Source organism: Aotus nancymaae, unplaced genomic scaffold, assembly GCF_030222135.1.
Source record: "Aotus nancymaae isolate 86718 unplaced genomic scaffold, 86718_ANA_hifiasm-v0.15.2.pri h1tg000029l, whole genome shotgun sequence".
In the NCBI taxonomy this organism is placed as follows: Eukaryota; Metazoa; Chordata; class Mammalia; order Primates; family Aotidae; genus Aotus; species Aotus nancymaae.
In genome coordinates, this window is record NW_026988442.1 from 75963851 (window position 1) to 75982676 (window position 18826).

The 18826-nt window shown below is 42.2% G+C and overlaps 1 protein-coding gene and 1 long non-coding RNA gene across 2 annotated transcripts in view; one reads left to right on the forward strand and one right to left on the reverse strand.

Annotated features, from left to right (window-relative positions):
* The window catches only part of UBXN4 (UBX domain protein 4), a 46548-nt gene extending 39427 nt beyond the window's left edge, over positions 1-7121 (reverse strand). Inside the window, exon 1 of the mRNA XM_012476738.3 lies at positions 6939-7121. Within this exon, the coding sequence (XP_012332161.1) occupies positions 6939-7020 (82 nt within the window). The 5' untranslated portion in view covers positions 7021-7121. The remainder of the gene's footprint in view (positions 1-6938) is intronic.
* Positions 7122-8342: 1221 nt separating this feature from the next.
* LOC135277000 (uncharacterized) lies at positions 8343-12025 on the forward strand. Its single transcript, XR_010344618.1, has 2 exons — positions 8343-8694; positions 9488-12025. It is a non-coding gene; the product is annotated as an uncharacterized LOC135277000 (long non-coding RNA).
* The last annotated feature ends 6801 nt before the right edge of the window (positions 12026-18826 follow it).

The following is an 18826-nucleotide window of genomic DNA, read 5'->3' on the forward strand; positions in this document are numbered from 1 at the left end:
CTACTTGGGCTTCTGAACATGTGATTTTAGAAAAATAAAAGTTCCAGGCTGGGCGCAGTGGCTCATGCCCGCAATCCCAGCACTTTGGGAGGCCGACGTGGGTACATCACCTGAGGTCAGGAGTTTGAGACCAGCCTGGCCAATATGGTGAAACCCCATCTCTACTTAGTCGGGTGTGGTTGTGCATGCCTGTAATCCCAGCTACATGGGAGGCTGAGGCAGGAGAATCACTTGAACTCGGAAGGTGGAGGTTGCAGTGACCCGAGATCTTGCCACTGCACTCCAGCCTGGGTGACAAAGTGAGATTCTATCTAGACAGAGAGAAAAAAAAGTTTGATATCTGTCCTTTATGTGGCTCCTTTCTGTTGAGTTCAACATTTCCACTCCACAGCATTTATTCTCCAAAATTCCTCCAACGTAGACAGAGGCAGATATAATTCTATTTGAAATTTTGGACTTGCTTTTTATTACAGGTATGCTAATTATAAAAGGTATGCTAACCTAAAACTAATCTATGGGGTTCAGTATAGTGGCTACCTTGACAGAGGGGAAAGGTACTACCGACTGAGAAAGAGCATGAATGAGCCTTCTGGAGTGCTGAAAATGTTTGTATCTTGATCTGGATTACAGAAACACAGATATATTCATATGTAAGAATTTGTCAAGCTGTTCACCTAATATATGTTCATTTAATATATTGTATGTCATACTGCAACTTAAAAATGTTTTAAAATTTATACCTATTGGCTGGGTGCAGTGGCTCATGCCTGTAATCCCAACACTTTGGATGGCTTGAAGCCAGGAGTTCAAGATCAGCGAGATCTTGAACAAAGTGAGACCCTGTCTCTACAAAAAACTAAAAAAAAAAAAAATTAGCCAGGTGTAGTGGCATGTGCCTATAGCTCCAGCTATTCAGAAGGCTGAGGGAGGAGGATCACTTGAGCCCAGGAGTTCAGTGCTGCCATGAACTACGATTATGGCACTGTACTCCAGTCCTGATGACAAAGCAAGACTCTGTCTCTAAATAATATTAATAAATTTAAAATGAAAAATAAATTAGTTTGAGACCAGCCTGGCCAACACGGTGAAACCCCGTCTCTACTAAAAATACAAAAATTAGCCAAGTGTAGTGGTGCACTCCTGTAGTTCTAGCTACTCATGAGTCTGAGGCAAGAGAATCGCTTGATCTCAGGAGGCAGAGGTTGCAGTGAACCGAGATCACGCCACTGCACTCTAGCCTGGGCAACAGAGTGAGACTCCATCTTAAAAAATTTTAAAAAGAAAAATAAATTTTAAAAGTTATACCTATCAAGAGATCGTTTCAAGTTTAGACTCATAATATTTAGACTTTAGCATAACCACTTATTAGTGGGCAGAGATAAACCTACCCAAGTAAGTAAATGAAAAGTATTTCTGAGATTAGCATAGCTAAGTGGTTTCTCAAAGGTGAGCAACCTCAATTTACAGATTTTTAAAAATGTTTTCAGGCCACAATTTTTGTTTTACAAAAGTGAGATCATTATTAACTGACTCTTGTAAGCTGCTTTCTTCCCAGGTATACCCTGCTCCAATTTAATCCACCCTTAGCCTTCCTCATGGCAATTATCCGTTTATGGTAACTCCATCCTTTCAGTTCTCAGGCCAAAAATTTTAGTTTTCCTTGATTTTAATTGACTCCATCTCCAAAATATATCAAGAATATAACTATTTCTTACCACTTCCACTACTATTACCCTGATCCAAGCTATCACATTTCACCTAGATGCCTAATAACAGCCTCCTAATTGGTTTTCCTGCTAAGTCTATTATTAACACAGCAACTTTCTCTAAAAAGAAATATCACATCAATCCTCTGCTCAGATCACAAAATGACTCCCCATTTTCCTCAAAGTAAAAGCCAATATCCTTACAGGGGCCCACAAGGCCCCATACATCAGGCCTCCAACTACCTCATTCCTTTTTCCTTTCTTGCTATTCCTTTTCCTTCTATTCCTCAAATATGAAAGACACTCCAGCTATAAGGTCTTTGTACTAGTTTCCTCTGCCTGCAATGTTCTTTCCCCAGATAACTCCCTTAAAACTTTGCTCAAATATCAGCTCAATAAAGCTGATACTTAATCACCCACTTTAAAATTACAACTTCCCTAATCACTCACTTTAAAATTACACTCTTGGGACATTCCCAAAGCTCCCTTATCTCCTGTTCTGCTTTTCTGTATTATCACCTTCCAATACTATGCATTTTTAATTATGTTTACTAGCATCTGTCTTCCCTAACTAGAATGAAAGTTCCATGAGGGCAAGGGGTGTTTCCATTTTATTTATCAACAAGACTAAAATCCCTACAAAAGAACATCGTAGGAACTCAGTAAGTACTTTGTGGAATAGCTAAATGCCTAATATACTAAGTGTTGTCATGCCTATAATAATTGACTCTAATGCTGTATATTTGAATATATTTTGTGAGATGAGATCCAAAAATACCAGAAATAGGAGTTTAAGAAATTTGGCCATGGGAAGGTAAACAGGACTAGAATGTATCCACAGACAAAATGCTCCATTGAGAATACTCCATTAGCAGACTCCCAGGTGCTATAGATGCAAAATAATGAGAAGTTACCATTTGCAAGTGAGATCATTCTAAATGCAACTTCAGAAACCATCAGATGAGGACAGATATAATATTCCAAATAAATGACTCACCTATCAAAGAAAAATAACCATATGGGAACATTCTAACTATAAACAATTCTCAGAGAAGTCTGTGAAGAGTGAGATATCCTTTCCATTTGTTCTTTTATATGTTCACTATTTTATTGCACATTTATTTTGTGCTAGACATTGAACTGTATACTAAATATAAACCAAAGTGTCTGCCTTCAAACAGCTTAAGATCTAATGGTATACAAAAGTTTTAAACAGATACTATAAATAATTACAGTAATAAATGCTATGAAAAAGAAAACTGTGAGAGAAAATAATGAGACCTCTTTATAACAGTTAGAGAAGCTCTCTCTGAGGTGACAGTCAAGCTAAAATCTAAAGGATGAAAGAGCTCAGCCATGTCAAGAGCCAGAAGAGTTCACCACGCAGAAAGAACACGTGTGTAGGGAAAGGCCTGTGTGATTGGGAATGTCGTGAACAATCCGGAGCTCAAGATGAGACTGATGAGTTAAGAGTCAAAGATGACTCACACAGTTATGGTTTATTCAAACAGATGTATGGTAGAGCCACTTAGATGCAGAACACTGGGGAGAGAAACCCAGGTTTAGGCAGTACATACACTTTTAGGCTTGAAAATCCTCGAATATCTAAATAGGGATATCATGTAGGTAGCTGAAAGTATAAATCTTGCTTCTTGTAAGGCTGATATGTCACTCCCTCGCCTATACTGTACCATATGATTAGGGTCCCAAATGTCTCAACCCCACTGGCAGTGTCTGTCCTAGATTCAACCTAGTGGTGGCAGCAGCTGCTTGACCAGCAGTGGTGGAATCTGAATACTCAGTGCTCAATTACAACTTTCTTAATACTACTGAGTGGGTTATTAATTGCTAACTCTCATATCTTTCCTTTCTTATTTTTAATCAAATTATCACTATGGAGATAGGTGGGCCTAAGATTTTAGGAGAAAACATTGTATCCTTTGTATCAGCAGTATCCTAAGTGAAGGCACTTAAAGAGAGCAACACAAACTCAGAAGCAAAGAGTTGCAGACCCTCATACAGCCAGTCTTTCTGATGTTTAAAAAAAAAAAACTGCTCAAAACCTAAAGGCTCTGTGGTCTACATTCACCAAAAAAGCCCGTAAATGGCGTCTGTCATTAACAAAATTTAGCCTACCTACCTGGCAACACTAACCAGTGAACAGATACTTTTACTTCAGTCTCCTTGACAGATTATTCTACCTTCCCAAATATTAAATGAAAATCGGGCCGGGCGCGGTGGCTCAAGCCTGTAAGCACTTTGGGAGGCCGAGGCGGGCGGATCACGAGGTCAAGAGATCGAGACCATCCTGGCCAACATGGTGAAACCCCTTCTCTACTAAAAATACAAAAATTAGCTGGGCATGGTGGCATGCACCTGTAGTCCCAGCTACTTGGGAGGCTGAGGCAGGAGAATTGCTTGAACTCGGGAGGCAAAGGTTGCAGTGAGCCGAGATTTCGCCACTGCACTCCAGCCTGGCGCCTGGCGACAGAATGAAACTCTGTCTCATAAAAAAAAAAAAGAAAATCGTTTTGTTTCACTTCTTTCAATTTACACAGCCACAATACTTTGAAAATCATATTGTTGGCTGAAGTAGTAGTAATCTCTCCAGTCTCCAAACATCAACTCTACATTCTTCTTTAATTCATCCATGAAAATGTCACTAAAGACAACTTGCCTAAAACGAATCTCACTTGAATAGTTCTATGAACTGAAGTGTACTCTTGAGATCACTTCTTCCAGCTATGAAGATATTTTTCAAATTTTCCATTCAGTTGGTATTACTGAGATCTCAGACCTAAGAAAATCACGAGTTCTGGCTTCAAAGTTATAAAGAAAGCTCTAAGCAATCTTTAAGTGTTTCAGTTTCATGAGTCCACTATCTACATATGCCTAGAGTGACACTAATCCTACTTAGTCTTGGGGATTAACTGGCTAAAACTCTAAAAAAGCTAACTGTATTCTGGAACAGGTCAAGGGACAGACAGACTCCTTTATGAGATTTCTAACAGTCTTCCTGTAAACATTCAAGAGTCATTATATTCTAAATACATGTAATACATACCAGTAAAAACTTAAGTATATATACACACAAAGCCCCCAAAAGCAAGACCTGTAACTTAACTATTCCAATAATTTGTACTAGTTTCCAAATATTAATATTTGTTAATAAAATCTCTGATTTCTTTTTTCAATTAACTGACTACCTCAAGAGTGCCTTCTAGGAATGTTTGGACATTTGTTCAAAAACATGACTACCATAATCCTAGATTTCTGTTTTCTATACCAATTTAAATCACCAATTTACAACTGTTCAGTTTTTTCCTTAAGAAACAAAAAGCAAGACAGTTTTTTGAAGCTACTAAAAAAACTGACTGTTGGGCCGGGCGCGGTGGCTCACGCCTGTAATTCCATCACTTTGGGAGGCCGAGGCGGGTGGATCACGAGGTCAAGAGATCGAGACTATGCTGGTCAACATGGTGAAACCCCGTCTCTACTAAAAATACAAAAAATTAGCTGGGCATGGTGGCGCGTGCCTGTAATCCCAGCTACTCAGGAGGCTAAGGCAGGAGAATTGCCTGAACCCAGGAGGCGGAGGTTGCGGTGAGCCGAGATCGCGCCATTGCACTTCAGCCTGGGTAACATGAACGAAACTCCGTCTCAAAAAAAAAAAAAAAAAATCTGACTGTTAAGACAGCATGTAAAACCTTTTTGTGGCCCTAGTGCAAGTCACTTTATGACTGTTGACCTAAGTTCCTAATCTATAAAATGGGGATAATTAAACCTGTTCTATTTACTGCAAGGATCAACAAAGATTTCAGGAGAAAAACAATTTAAAATGTCAAAAACCTACTACTGTATGGAATAAGCATAGTGTCATTTACTTTTCATTTTCAATCCATTTTTTTCCTTACAGGATTACAGAAATAATTTATGTAAAGTATAATATAACCCCCAGACAGCATAACAGAATCTATTCAAGCTCTTCTAATAAACAGCACTGAGCTAAAAATTTAGCATGACAATTATAAATTCCAAATTTAATGCTAAATGACATTCACATTTCAATAATTCGTTCTTCACGGCAGGGCATACAGTTATAGAGCTATTAAAAGACGTGAGTGAATTATAAATAAACCGTTATCAAACACAAACCGTTGAAGAAACACACCTCAAATTAACAATAGCCACAAACACTGATTTGGTCCATGTAACGAGAATGAGCAGAAGTGTACAGTCAGGGAGTTTACTGAAAATCTACAAGATTTCAGTAATAAAACAGGAAAATATGGATCCAAATAGTCCAGAGCAACAGAGAACAAATGAGTTAATCGTGTAGATTTTAGCATAGGAAAACAACAAAGGGAAGAAACCAAGGACTGAACGTCTATTTCTTTGAAACTAATGGATTTAAAAAAAGAGAAAAAAAACTTGTAACATTATTTCACATTAGATCTCCTACCAATATTGCCATTAAAAAAAAAAATAAACCTCTATAAAGCAAAAAAGTTTACGTTTCAGGAACGTACTAATACCAGTAACCGTGAACATCAGGTGGTTCTTCTTTGTTGCTTATCGATGACACAGCTTTCTTCCTGACAGTCCACAACTAATTACAAGCCAACTACTTGCCTAATGGCCCGTTCCTACCTCCACCTAAACAGTAGTAACGAAACGGACATTCAAGCATCCCAAAGAGGGTCCTCGGGTACAGAGAGGGGCGTTAGGGAGGGGTCGCGGGGGTCTGGCTGCGTCGGGGAGAGGCTCGGGGCAACGAGCGGCGCTGGGCGGCTGGGGCCTGCTAGCCGCGTCCCTCGCCCCGAGCGGGTAGATTTCGGCGGGGCTCGGGGCGCTTTGGGGACCAGGCCAGACCATGCCTCAGGCCCGGGTGCCGGGAGAGGCAGCGGTGGAGCCAGGCCCGCTGTATCACAAACGGACAGGCGAAGGCGCTTAACAGTCACGGGCCGGCAGCCCGGGCCTCTCGGGCTAGGAGGAAAGGCTGGGGGCGCCTGGGGCCTGAAGGAACAGGGCGCGGAGAGTCTGCATGGCCCCTGTAGGGGATCTGGCGGCGGAGTTGCGGCCGTTCTTGGGGAACGGGGTAGTAAGGGCAGTAGTGTGAGCCGAGAGCCGCCCGCGTCTCGGGGAGGGCGGGCCGGTGGCTGAGGTATACTAGAGGATGAAGGTAGGCCAGATGGGTGTCCCGGCCGCCTCTCTAGCCCCTGCCTTCTTCACCTGCCACAAACACCACGAAGACCGCGCCGCTTCTTTTAGCCGTCGCGATGGCGGCTGGAATGGCGCCCTGGAACCACAGCATCGCTCCCTTTGGGCCCAGGCGCTAGCTCGTGTGTAGTCGCTGCGATACCGTAGCCGGCTCCGCCCTCCGTCTTCGTCGGGCTCTGCGGCCCGGACAGCCTCTGTTGGTTCGGCCCCCACCTCCCGCTCCGCGCCAGTCAGCGGCACCCGGAGACGCGCGCTAGCGCGTGCGAGAACAACCCACGTCACAGCACGCAACCCGTCGCTGTCGGTGCCCCAACGCCTTCTCTCGTTGGCGAGTCGGTGGTGCGTGCGCGCGCCCGCGAGGCCACCAGCCGCGCAGTACAGGAAGTGGAGGGAGGCGATGGGAAGGATGACTAACTGCTACGGCACGTCGGCGGCGTCTGCAGTGAGGCATGACGGGAATTGTAGTCCTCTTAGGCTTATTCGCCTCCATAGTGTGGATAGTGTAGCTGTGGGTTCTGAGGCATGGCTAAAGTGGGCAGTAGTGAGGGCCACTACACATTCTATGAAGGGGAGAGGGAGGACAGGAAGTGTCACTCTGACTGGCATAAGCTATTCTCGGCCTCGTTGAGACGCTAGTGTGGAGGAAATCGTCCACGCATGGAACTAAATGGGCTTTGTAGGGATTAACTCCAAGTCTTTGATTTCTACTGAACTTAGCCCAACCTTGTAGAAAAACAGGATGAAAACCTCAAGTCACCTTCTGTAATAACCTGTAGTTCCTGTGCCTAAGTGGAGGAATTGGTAGAATGCAGGCCTTCAGCAATTTCCTAGACACTAGCAATTCCTAGACACTGGCAATTCCTAGACACTTCAAAACGCGTTATGCTATTGCCACAGCTACTTTTTAAAGTAACACAAAAGCAGAGAATAGATTATTTATTTTCCAGCTACTTTTCATGGTCATACAAAAGAGACTAGAAAGTGATTTCTGATTTTCTGAGAGAATGTCCTATAATCAAGACGTGGCACTTTGTGGTTGACTGCCATTAAATGAAAACTGATCCATATTTAATACTTTCATGAAATAATAGGGTGTGTAATAACTATTAGCTAAAGGCTTGCAGGGTTTATTTAAAGTTGCATTTACTATTATGTTAAATTCTACATCAATTAAATTTATCTTCCAGCAGTACAACTATCTGACAGTCTTTGCAAGATAAAGGAAGTGATGCATCTGAAAATACCACCTTTCCTACAGATATTTTCCCTAAACGTAGCTAATTATTTGCACTCCGATTTTTGTACTTCTTTTTCCCCAATCAGGCCTTTCATATATAGGGTTATTATACACTGAGTCATAATGCTGATTAGGGACGGTTGCTCCTACATGTAAGGGTTAAAACATTTGTGTCTACTTCTCCTGTTGTTTTTAAATGAAGTTATGTCCAGAGCTCCATGCTTGGGAGTCTGTTTTATCTTCATTTCCTTGAACTGTCTGGGAGCTTTCGGAGCTCAGAAGGTTCCCAGGTGTACTTAAATAAACAAGTAAGGCACGGGAATCTGGCCAATTCCCGTGTCTGCTCTTTAATAAACAACTTCAAGGACGTAGTTACAAAATGAAGTTTGCTCTCAAGACGGGGGGTCTGTGTAACCAAGCATAATAAAAAACCAGTGTAAGACAGCTTTAATGGAACAGACGGACTTCTGCATCTGACTTGTGCCTACCCGCTGCTGTACTGCCGGTGTTGATTGCAAGATTGCTGTTTGGGTATGATACCGACCTATGTATATATTTGTAAATAAACCTTTTTCTTATTCCTATTTCTTGGCTGGTGTTTTTCCTTCCCACGAACCTGCCTGTTCAAATTAAATCCAAGCTTGGTACTAACTGAAACTGAAACAAATTGGTGTAGTAGGCAGGATTCGGGGAGAAGGGAAAGCAACATGCCTCTTTTTAAGCGAGAAATTAAAGCTGTAACTTGTGATATTCCAAGGTGGGATGATCCCACCTTCTCATCAGTAGCTTGTATTTGGGCTTGTGGGACAGGATTAAGTGAGAATTGGGATGGTCGTTTGCCATCCGCTGACCCTATGCAGGTATGTGAAACGTTAGAGTTGGTTCCAGTGGAGAAAGGAAAAGAAATGGCAGCTGTAAGTCGCCGAGGTTGGATCTTGTTATCTGCATGTCGAAAGCAATATATAGACAGACAGAAGGTTATGCAAGAAAAATTGCAGCTGGAAAAAGAGTTGGCAGATTTACAAAGTAAATTATCTATGTTACAATGTCAAAACTTTATTTTGGGAGATCAGCTCAGAACGTATCAGGGGGTAGCTGAAAAAGCTGCAGTGCGTTGTGCTCAGTACAAATATCGTAAAAGGAAGGGAAAGGTAAATGCTCAGAAGGTTCATGCAGTCATTGCTACCGCTAAGGCTGATTGGGATCCAGACACAATGGGAACATGATGGGTGGAAAATTCGAGATAAATCATTATGGGGAGCAGAAATATGGCAAAACATATGGATTATTTTACAATGTACTAATGTTTCTGTTTTTCATGTAGATGCTCACACCTCTTTGGATTCTGTTGAAAAATTACATAACAAAAAGGCAGACGATTTAACTAAAATTAGTTCCAATACCCATGCTGAAGATCATCTAAAGTTTGCCCAATGGATACACAAGCATACTGGTCATACTGGGGCAAAAACCATGTACAGGTGGGCTAATCAAAGAGGAATTTATCTCCCGCTTGATATTTGTAAAACTATTACATATCAGTGTCCTGTATGTAATCAGGAAAGGTTGCAGCAAGTTCCACGCATAGTAACTGGAGAATTAGCCCGAGGAAAACAATCTGCCCAAATTTGGCAAATTGATTATGTAGGTCCGCTGCCCATGTCCAAAGGCTGTGCTTATATTTGTACCATTGTTGACACGTATTCTGGTGTTCTTATTGGATGTCCTTATAAAAGAGCTACTCAATTTAATACTTTAAAAACCTTGGATTATATAATATTATACTATGGAACTCCTTTACAAATTCAAAGTGATAATGGATCCCATTTTAAAGGTAAGTTAATAACAGATTACTGTGCTAAACATAATATAGAATGGATATATCATATTCCTTATTATCCTCAAGCTGCAGGTCTAATAGAAAGAATGAATGGTTTGTTAAAAGAAAAATTACGAAAACTGGGAAGTCCTTCATATTATGCTTGGAAAGATTTTCTACTAACTGCTCTAATGCAATTAAATAATCGTCCTTTAACTAGTGGACAAACCCCATTACAACACATGTTAAGCGCCTCATCTTTATTGGAAGTTAAATCCCAAGCTACCAAAGTTACCAATCTCACTATTACTTGGTGGAAGTTTCATCCAGATGCTATACAACCTTGGAATGCCACAAATGCAGCAGCGGGATATGACCTTTTTACTTATAACACTATAAAATTAACTGCACACACACAACAGGTTATACCTACTGGAATTGGCCTAAAAATTCCTTCAGGTTATTATGGTCAGCTTGCTGCTCGTTCAAGTTTAGCTTTAAAAGGTATGATGATTATGGGAGGGATTATTGATGCTGATTATTATGGAGAAATTAAAATTTCAAGTTACAATTCTTCTGCTACTGATATTATTTTACCTAAAGGACACCGAGTTGCCCAAATTTTGTTTATTCCAGTTCTACAAACTTTGACTTGGGAAGCACAAAAATATCCCCCATTACCTGAACATCTTGGTTTTGGTAGCACTAATAAAACTACTGCTGGACATGTATGGGTACAGACAGCCCCTAATAAGCCCCTTCAATCCGGTGAAGTAGTAGCCAAAGGAAAAGATAATTGTGTATATGTTCTCATCCCTCCAGCAGACACTCCTGTTTTAGTACCGTCTAATCATTTATACCACCGATCATAGTATTTTATAGGTTTCTTGCTGCTTGGATTCCACAACATCCATCCAGTTCTTCCGTTTACGCCAGGAAATATTTTGACACTGCAATCAAATTCCACCACAGAACTGTTATTGAGATGGGGATGAAAAAATGATAGAACAAACCGAACGCAAGATAATTTCATTTGTTCTCCTAATTAAGAATGTTTGAACGTGAACTTTACTGTGAGTGAAAGTAATCTGTTAACATGGAAAGGACAGTTTCCAGTTAGAAGAGTGCTATACAGTGATAATCCTGTTCACATAAATATTACTTCTGTTGTTAATATTACATGTTGCATGGTAGATTTACGCTCCTTAATGCATATGTCTCAGAAACAAGCAGCTACATATATATATAGAAAAATATAACCTGCTATCAGTTATTCTATATCAAAATAAACAACTTAATCCTTACAAATACTAGCTAAACAATTAGCTCAACATAGAATACAAACTACTATTATTAGCAATACTCTCCAAAGCTATTCACATGCTATTGCAACAGACAGTAATCATAATTGGTGGGACTGGTTATTTGCCTATCCTAAAGTATCATATCGTTTTCTCCCACTTTACAGTTTCTTTTTTATTGGAATTATACTCAGTATTTGTAGTTGTAGTTGCAGTCTATATATATATAAGCAAATTAAATCTTTGCATACCTCTATGTTACATGCTCATTTTGCTTACAGTCGTTCTGGCCATACCTAAGGGCCAAGAATGTAAGAGTTAAAACATTTGTGTCTACTTCTCCTGTTGTTTTTAAATGAAGTTATGTCCAGAACTCCATGCTTGGGAGTCTGTTTTATCTTCATTTCCTTGAACTGTCTGGGAGCTTTCGGAGCTCAGAAGGTTCCCAGGTGTACTTAAATAAACAAGTAAGGTATGGGAATCTGGCCAATTCCCGTGTCTCCTCTTTAATAAACAACTTCAAGGACGTAGTTACAAAATGAAGTTTGCTCTCAAGACGGGGGTCTGTGTAACCAAGCATAATAAAAAACCAGTGTAAGACAGCTTTAATGGAACAGACGGACTTCTGCATCTGACTTGTGCCTACCCGCTGCTGTACTGCCGGTGTTGATTGCAAGATTGCTGTTTGGGTATGATACCGACCTATGTATATATTTGTAAATAAACCATTTTCTTATTCCTATTTCTTGGCTAGTGTTTTTCCTTCCCACGAACCTGCCTGTTCAAATTAAATCCAAGCTTGATACTAACTGAAACTGAGACACTACAGGACAGCAGTCCTCAGGAAAAATTAAAATTGACCTTTAACATAAAATTTAACAGACTTCTTGAAATTTGATCAATCTAGAAATTATTCCAAGAGAGCTATGTCTTTAATTATTTATAATTTTAGAATTAAATAAGAATCCTTCATAGTTTTATGTTCATTTGCCAAATGTTTATCACTCATCTATTATGAGCTAGGCATAGTGCCTGGCACTGATAAGGAGGTTAGGCAGTCCAAAGGCTCTGTCTTTGTGACTGTACAGTCTAGTCAGGAAGGCAGACATTGAACAAATGATTGTGAGTGAGGGTGAATGTCACAGAAGGTAAAGTCAGACTGCTGCAGAAGTGTATGAGGATGGGACCAAACATGGACTAATGGATTCAGAAAAGTCCTTCATGGGCCGGGCTGGAGTGCAGCAGTGCAATCTTGGCCCACTGCAACTTCTGACTCCCTGGTTCAAGCAGTGTCTCCTGCCTCAGCCTCCTGAGTAGCTGGGATTACAGACACACGCCACCACGCCCAGCTAATTTTTGTATTTTTTGTAGAGACGGCATTTTGCCATGTTGGCCAGACTGGTCTCAATCTCCTGACCTTGTGATTCGCCTGCCTCAGCCTTTCGAAGTGCCAGGATTATAGATGTGAACCACCCACCTGGCCAAGACTTCTGTTTTTAAGTTGTAGCATAGTAATTGAATAGATTGGATTTGAAGTAGAATGGCTGAATGTGAAGAGAACAGGTAAGAGTCACTTATTCATGTATTAACATAAGGGAGATGGAGAAGTAGGTATTTTTGATATTTTGGAGACAGATCCAACATATTTTGTTGATTACATGTGGAGATTGAGGAAGAAGGACTCAAGAAGGGATTTTTGTGGCCAAGTATAGTAGCTCATGCCTGTAATCCAAGCACTTTGGGAGGCCAAGGCAGGAGGATCGCTTGAACCCAGGAGTTTGAGGCTGCAATGAGCTATGACTACACCACTGCACTCCAGCTTGGGCGACAGAGCAAGACACTGTCTCAAAAAAAAAAAAAAAAGAAGTGGCCAGGTGCGGTGGCTCAAGCCTGTAATCCCAGCACTTTGGGAGGCCGAGGTGGGTGGATCACGAGGTCAAGAGATCGAGACCATCCTGGTCAACATGGTGAAACCCCGTCTCTACTAATACAAAAAATTAGCTGGGCATGGTGGCGCGTGCCTGTAATCCCAGCTACTCAGGAGGCTGAGGCAGGAGAATTGCCTGAACCCAGGAGGCCTCAGGAGGCTGAGGCAGGAGAATTGCCTGAACCCAGGAGGCGGAGGTTGCGGTGAGCCAAGATCGCGCCATTGCACTCCAGCCTGGGTAACGAGCGAAACTCCGTCTCAAAAAAAAAAAAAAAAAAGAAGGAAGAGAGAGATTTTGGGTAATCCCAGCTATGGGAGGCTGAGGCAGGAGAATCGCTTGAATTCAGGGATGGGGAGGTTGCAGTGAGTTGAGATCATGCCATTGCACTCCAGCCTGAACAACAGAGTGGGACTCCATCTCAAAATAAAACAAGTATAAACTAGTAAAAGAGATTCAGCAGGAAAGGCAGAGTGTGGGGTGGTGGAAGAAGATGGGAGAGTGTATAGTATCAAAGAAGCCAAGGGTCGAGAGAGTTTTGAGTAAGGAGTGAGAAGCAGTGGTGTAGAATGCTGCTGTTGGGTCAATTAAGATGAGAGACTAAAAAATGTTCATTGTTTTGATTAACACAGAGGTCATTTTAAGCATAGCAAGAGCAACTCTCATGGGTTCTTATATGAGGAAGCCAGGTGGCAGAGGGTTGAAAAGTGAAGAGCCGTAAATAATCAGTGAGTGTGAAGGCGAGGAGGAAGAAAGGAACATTAGCTGGACAGGAATTGGGACTGGGAAAGACAGCCTTTTTAAAGACAGGTGAGATTTGCACAAAATTAAATGCTGTTTGAAAGGAGCTGGTCTTAGATTGAACAAATGAGAAAACAGAGGGCCCCTATGGAGATGGGAAGGAAAATGGGGTATACAGCACATTCTGCTGATGGCCGACCCAGCAGTCATTCTTCTACCATGCCTTCTATTATCCCTTCCTGACATAGTTCACTTTCTACTGAGAGGCAAAGCTACCAGATGCTGGATGGGGTGCAGTAGCTCATGCCTGTAATCTCAACACTTTGGGAGGCTGAGATGGGGGGATCACTTGAGGTCAGGATTTCGAGACCAGCCTGACCAACATGGTGAAACCCCATCTCTACTAAAAATACAAAAATTAGCCAGGCATGGTGGTGCATGCCTGTAATCCCAACTACTTGAGAGCCTGAGGCATGAGAATTGCTTGAACCCAGGAGGTGAAGGTTCTAGTGAGCTGAGATCGCACCACTGCACTTGAGCCTGGGTGACAGAGCGAGACCCTGTCTCAAGAAAACAAAAACAAAAAAAGCAACCTGCCAGATACTGGCTTTTCAACCTCCCCTTGAAGTGGGGTGGGAGGGGCTGCTTCTAGGAGAACTTTTCCTAATAAAAGACACATAGAAGAAAGCACAGATTGGACAAAGTGGCTCATGCCCATAATCCCAACACTTTGGGAGGCTATCGAAGGATCACTTGAGGCCAGGAGTTCAAGACCGGCCTGAGCAACACAGTGATACTGTCTCTACAAAAAAAAATAAAAGATTAGCCGGGTGTGGTGGTGTGTGCCTGTAGTCCTAGCTACTCCGGAGGCTGAGGTGGGAGGATTGCTTGAGCCCAGAAAGTTGAAGTTGCAATGAGCCATGTTCACACTATGTTACTCCAGCATGAGCAACAGAGCAAGACGCTGTCTCAAATAAAGAAGAAGCAAAAAAAGAAGGCACAATTTTTTTTGCTGGATGTGGTTATATGCAAATGAAGCCTGGTGCTGCTGCAGCCATCTTGTGGCCATGAGGAAGACATTGCTTATGCTCTAAGAATGGCAGAATGGAATATAGAGAGCACTTGTGTCTATGATGACCTCATAGAGATCCTGAACCAATCCTGGGACTACTCAGTCTCCATACATCTTGTTTTGTGAGATAATAACTGTCCTCACTACTTAGATTCCTGGAAGTTGGATCTTGCTTCTTGTAATTAACACCATCTAAACAATTTGGGATGAGATCCAGAACGCAGGTGGATAGAAGAGATACCCTTCCCATTTTAATAGACAGAGGAAAGAAAAAATAACTTATGTATTTTTGTTTTTTTGTTGTCGTTTTGTTTGTTTGTTTGTTTGTTTGTTTTTGAGACAGAGTCTCACTCCATCACCAGGCGCCAGGCTGGATGGTTTGTATTTTTAACAGAGTCGGGGTCTCACCGTATTGCCTAGGCTGGTCTCAAACTCCTGAGCTCAAGCAATCCACCACTTCTGCCTCCCAGAGAGCTGGGATTATCAGCATGAGTCACCATACCTGGCCGAAAAAAAAAAATTTGAGATATAAATAAGTTAATTTAAAAAAACTTCAGATATAAATAAGTTTATAAATTCCAAAACAATACTTTGAGGAAGATTTTATGTGAACACTTTAACTTCATTTTCTATGAAGGAGAAGTTATTTGCTGAGAGTAAGGGGGGAAGTAAGGAAATTGGTGCCTTGAGTACAGGGAAACGAGGTTTGAAGTAATGTTGTTCAGTGTTGGAGGGCAAGTGGACGAGGCAAACACAGTGCGGCAGACAGTGCAGAAGGGGCCGTGAAACTGGTGGTCCTGAATTTGCCCAATTGTGTAATTTTCTTCATTGGTCACTTAATCCCTGAGGGCAGGCATGGAGAAAGTGGAGACTTGGATTTATCCAGGGTTTTAGATGTTAGGCAGTGGGAGAAAGAACAAATGAGAAAGGAATTTAGGAGATTAGCAATGGAACACACCATGTCATGAAACATGGAATCTAAATTGGTTGGGGGCTGGGTGTGGTGGCTCACTTTGGGAGGCTGAGACAGGTGGATCACCTGAGGTCAGGAGTTTGAGACCAGCCTGGCCAACATAGTGAAACCCCGTTTTTACTAAAAATATAAAAATTAGCCAGATGTGGTGGCTCACACCTGTAGTCCCAGCTGCTTGGGAGGCTGAAGCATGAGAATCACTTGAACCCAGGAGGTGGAGGTTATAGTGAGCTGAGATCACACCACTGCACTCTAGCCTGGGCAACAAGAGTGAGACTTGGTCTCAAAAACAAACAAACAAACAAACAAACAAACAAATAAATAAATAAATAAGTTGGGGAGGGAAATAAATGCAGAAAGAAGATGAAAACAAACAAAATGGTACAAGGGAGGCAATGCCGTGGAGGGCTCATAGTGGGCAGGAAACAGGTCAGCAATATGGGGTTTTATTGCTAACCTGTTTGGCTGGGCATGGTGGCTCATGCCTATAATCCCAGCACTTTGGGAGGCTAAAGCTGGTGGATCACCTGAGGTCAGGAGTTCAAGACCACGCTGGCCAGCATGGTGAAACCTTGTCTCTGCTAAAAATACAAAAATTAGCTGGGTATGTTGGTGGGCACCTATAGTCTCAGCTATTTGGGAAGCTTGAGGCAGGAGAATCACTTGAACCCAGGAGGCGGAGGTTGCAGTGAGCTGAGATCGCATCATTGCACTCCAGCTTGGGTAACAAGAGAGAAACTCCATCTCAAAATAAATAATAAATAAATAAATAAAAAGAAAACCAGGGCGGGCACGGTGCCTCACAACTGTAATCTCAGCACTTAGGGAGGCCGAGGCCAGCAGATCACTTGATGTCCGTGGTTTGAGACCAGCCTGGCCAACATTGTGAAACCCCATCTCTACTAAAAATAGAAAAATTAGCTGGGCATGGTGGCACACATCTGTAATCCCAGCTACTTAGGAGACTGAGTTAGGAGAATCACTTGAATTCAGGAGGCAGAGGCTGCAGTAAGCTGCGATCATGCTGCTGCACTCTAGCCTGGGCAACAGAGTGAGACTCTGTCTCAAAATATAAAATATTGAAATGTTATGCTTTCTGGAGTGGGGAGAAACAGGAATTATGGAAAAGATTCTTGAGTCCTGAAGTCTGATATTACAAAATTCAATTAGAACATATCCCGTCTTGGCCGGGTGTGGTGGCTCATGCCTGTAATTTCAGCACTTTGGGAGGCCAAGCTAGGCAGATCACCTGAGCTCAGGAGTTTGAGACCACCCTAAGCAACATGGTGAAACCTCGTGTCTACTAAAATACAAAAAATTAGCCAGGCATGGTGGCGGGCACCTGTAGTCTCAGCTACTCGGGAGGCTGAGGCATAGGAATCACTTCAACCAGGGAGGCAGAGGTTACAATGAGCTGAGATCACGCCACTGCACTTCAGCTTGGGCTACAGAGAGTCCCTCTCAAAAAAAAGAAAAAGAAAAAGAAAAAAAAAGAACATATCCCTTCTTGAATCAACACACCTTTCTTTCTTCTGCCACAGAGTGAAGCCAGAGTCTTCCCTTTACTTGTATGAAACCAGTTAAAACAACCTTCCAATTGTTTTGTGTTAATCTTAAATCCTTTTAATTTATACTGTAATGGATACCCCACCTCCAGGACCCTGGCACTCTTTCTCCCCAGCTGTTGAGAATATTGAAAGCTATGTCCTTTCCAGGAGTGATGCTCCACTGAGGACACAAAGTCTTGGGCCCCTCGCCTCATTCTGGCCTCTGAGGGGCTTCCCATCTCCAACCCTCTTTGGGTGCATCTGAGGCTTCTATTACAACTGCATCTCACCAAGGTTGTTTCCCATGTAGCTCACTCCCTAATCAACCTTCTGCAAGCAGATCTCCTCATTGGTTTGTTGTTTCTGTTGTCCCAGCTGAGAGACAGCCCTAATTACCTGATGCCCGAAAGATCATAAACTTTCCTAATTACTCTGTCTTCTCTCCAGTCTATTTCACACAATTATGTCACATCCGTCTTCCGAATTTTTAGCATGTTTCGGCTTAAAAAATCTTCAGTGCCTCTGTAGTGCCTCCAAAACAAAGTACAAATTTGTAGCCATTCAGAGTTCTCTACAGTCTAGCTCCAACCTGCTTTTCCAACATTCGTTTCTTCTCTTTGCCCACTTGGGTCCTCTAAACCGACAATACTGTTATTCACCCACCAGGGCATACTCTTTGCCAACTCTGTTTGTTCACAGCATGCTGCTTTTTGCATGGTTCATTCTTGCATGGAATTCTCTCCCTTATTATTATTTTGTTTTCCAGACAGAGTCTCGGTCTGTCGCCCAGGCTGAAGTACAGTGGTGCCATCTCAGCTCACTGCAAGCTCCACCCCCTAGATTAAATTGATTCTCCTGCCTCAGCCTCCCGAGTAGCTGGGATTACAGGAGCCCGCCACCATACTTGTCTAATTTTTGTATTTTTAATAGAGATGGGGTTTCATCATGTTGGCCAGGTTGGTCTTGAACTCCCTTTTTTTTTTTTTTTTTTTTAAGATGGGGTTTCACCATGTTGGTCAGGCTGGTCTTGAACTCCCAACCTCAGGTGATCCGCCCGCCTTGGCCTCCAAAGTGCTTGGATTACAGGTGTGAGCCACCACGCCCGACCTTCATCTTGAACTTCTGACCTCAAGTGATCCTCCTGCCTCAGCCTCCCAAAGTGCTGGCATTACAGGTGTGAGCTACCACGACCAGCCTCTCCTGTCACTTATTCAAAAACATTAATGCCTGTTGTGGATCAGGCAATAGATTAGGTGCTAATAGGATTGAACTATTATCACCTAAT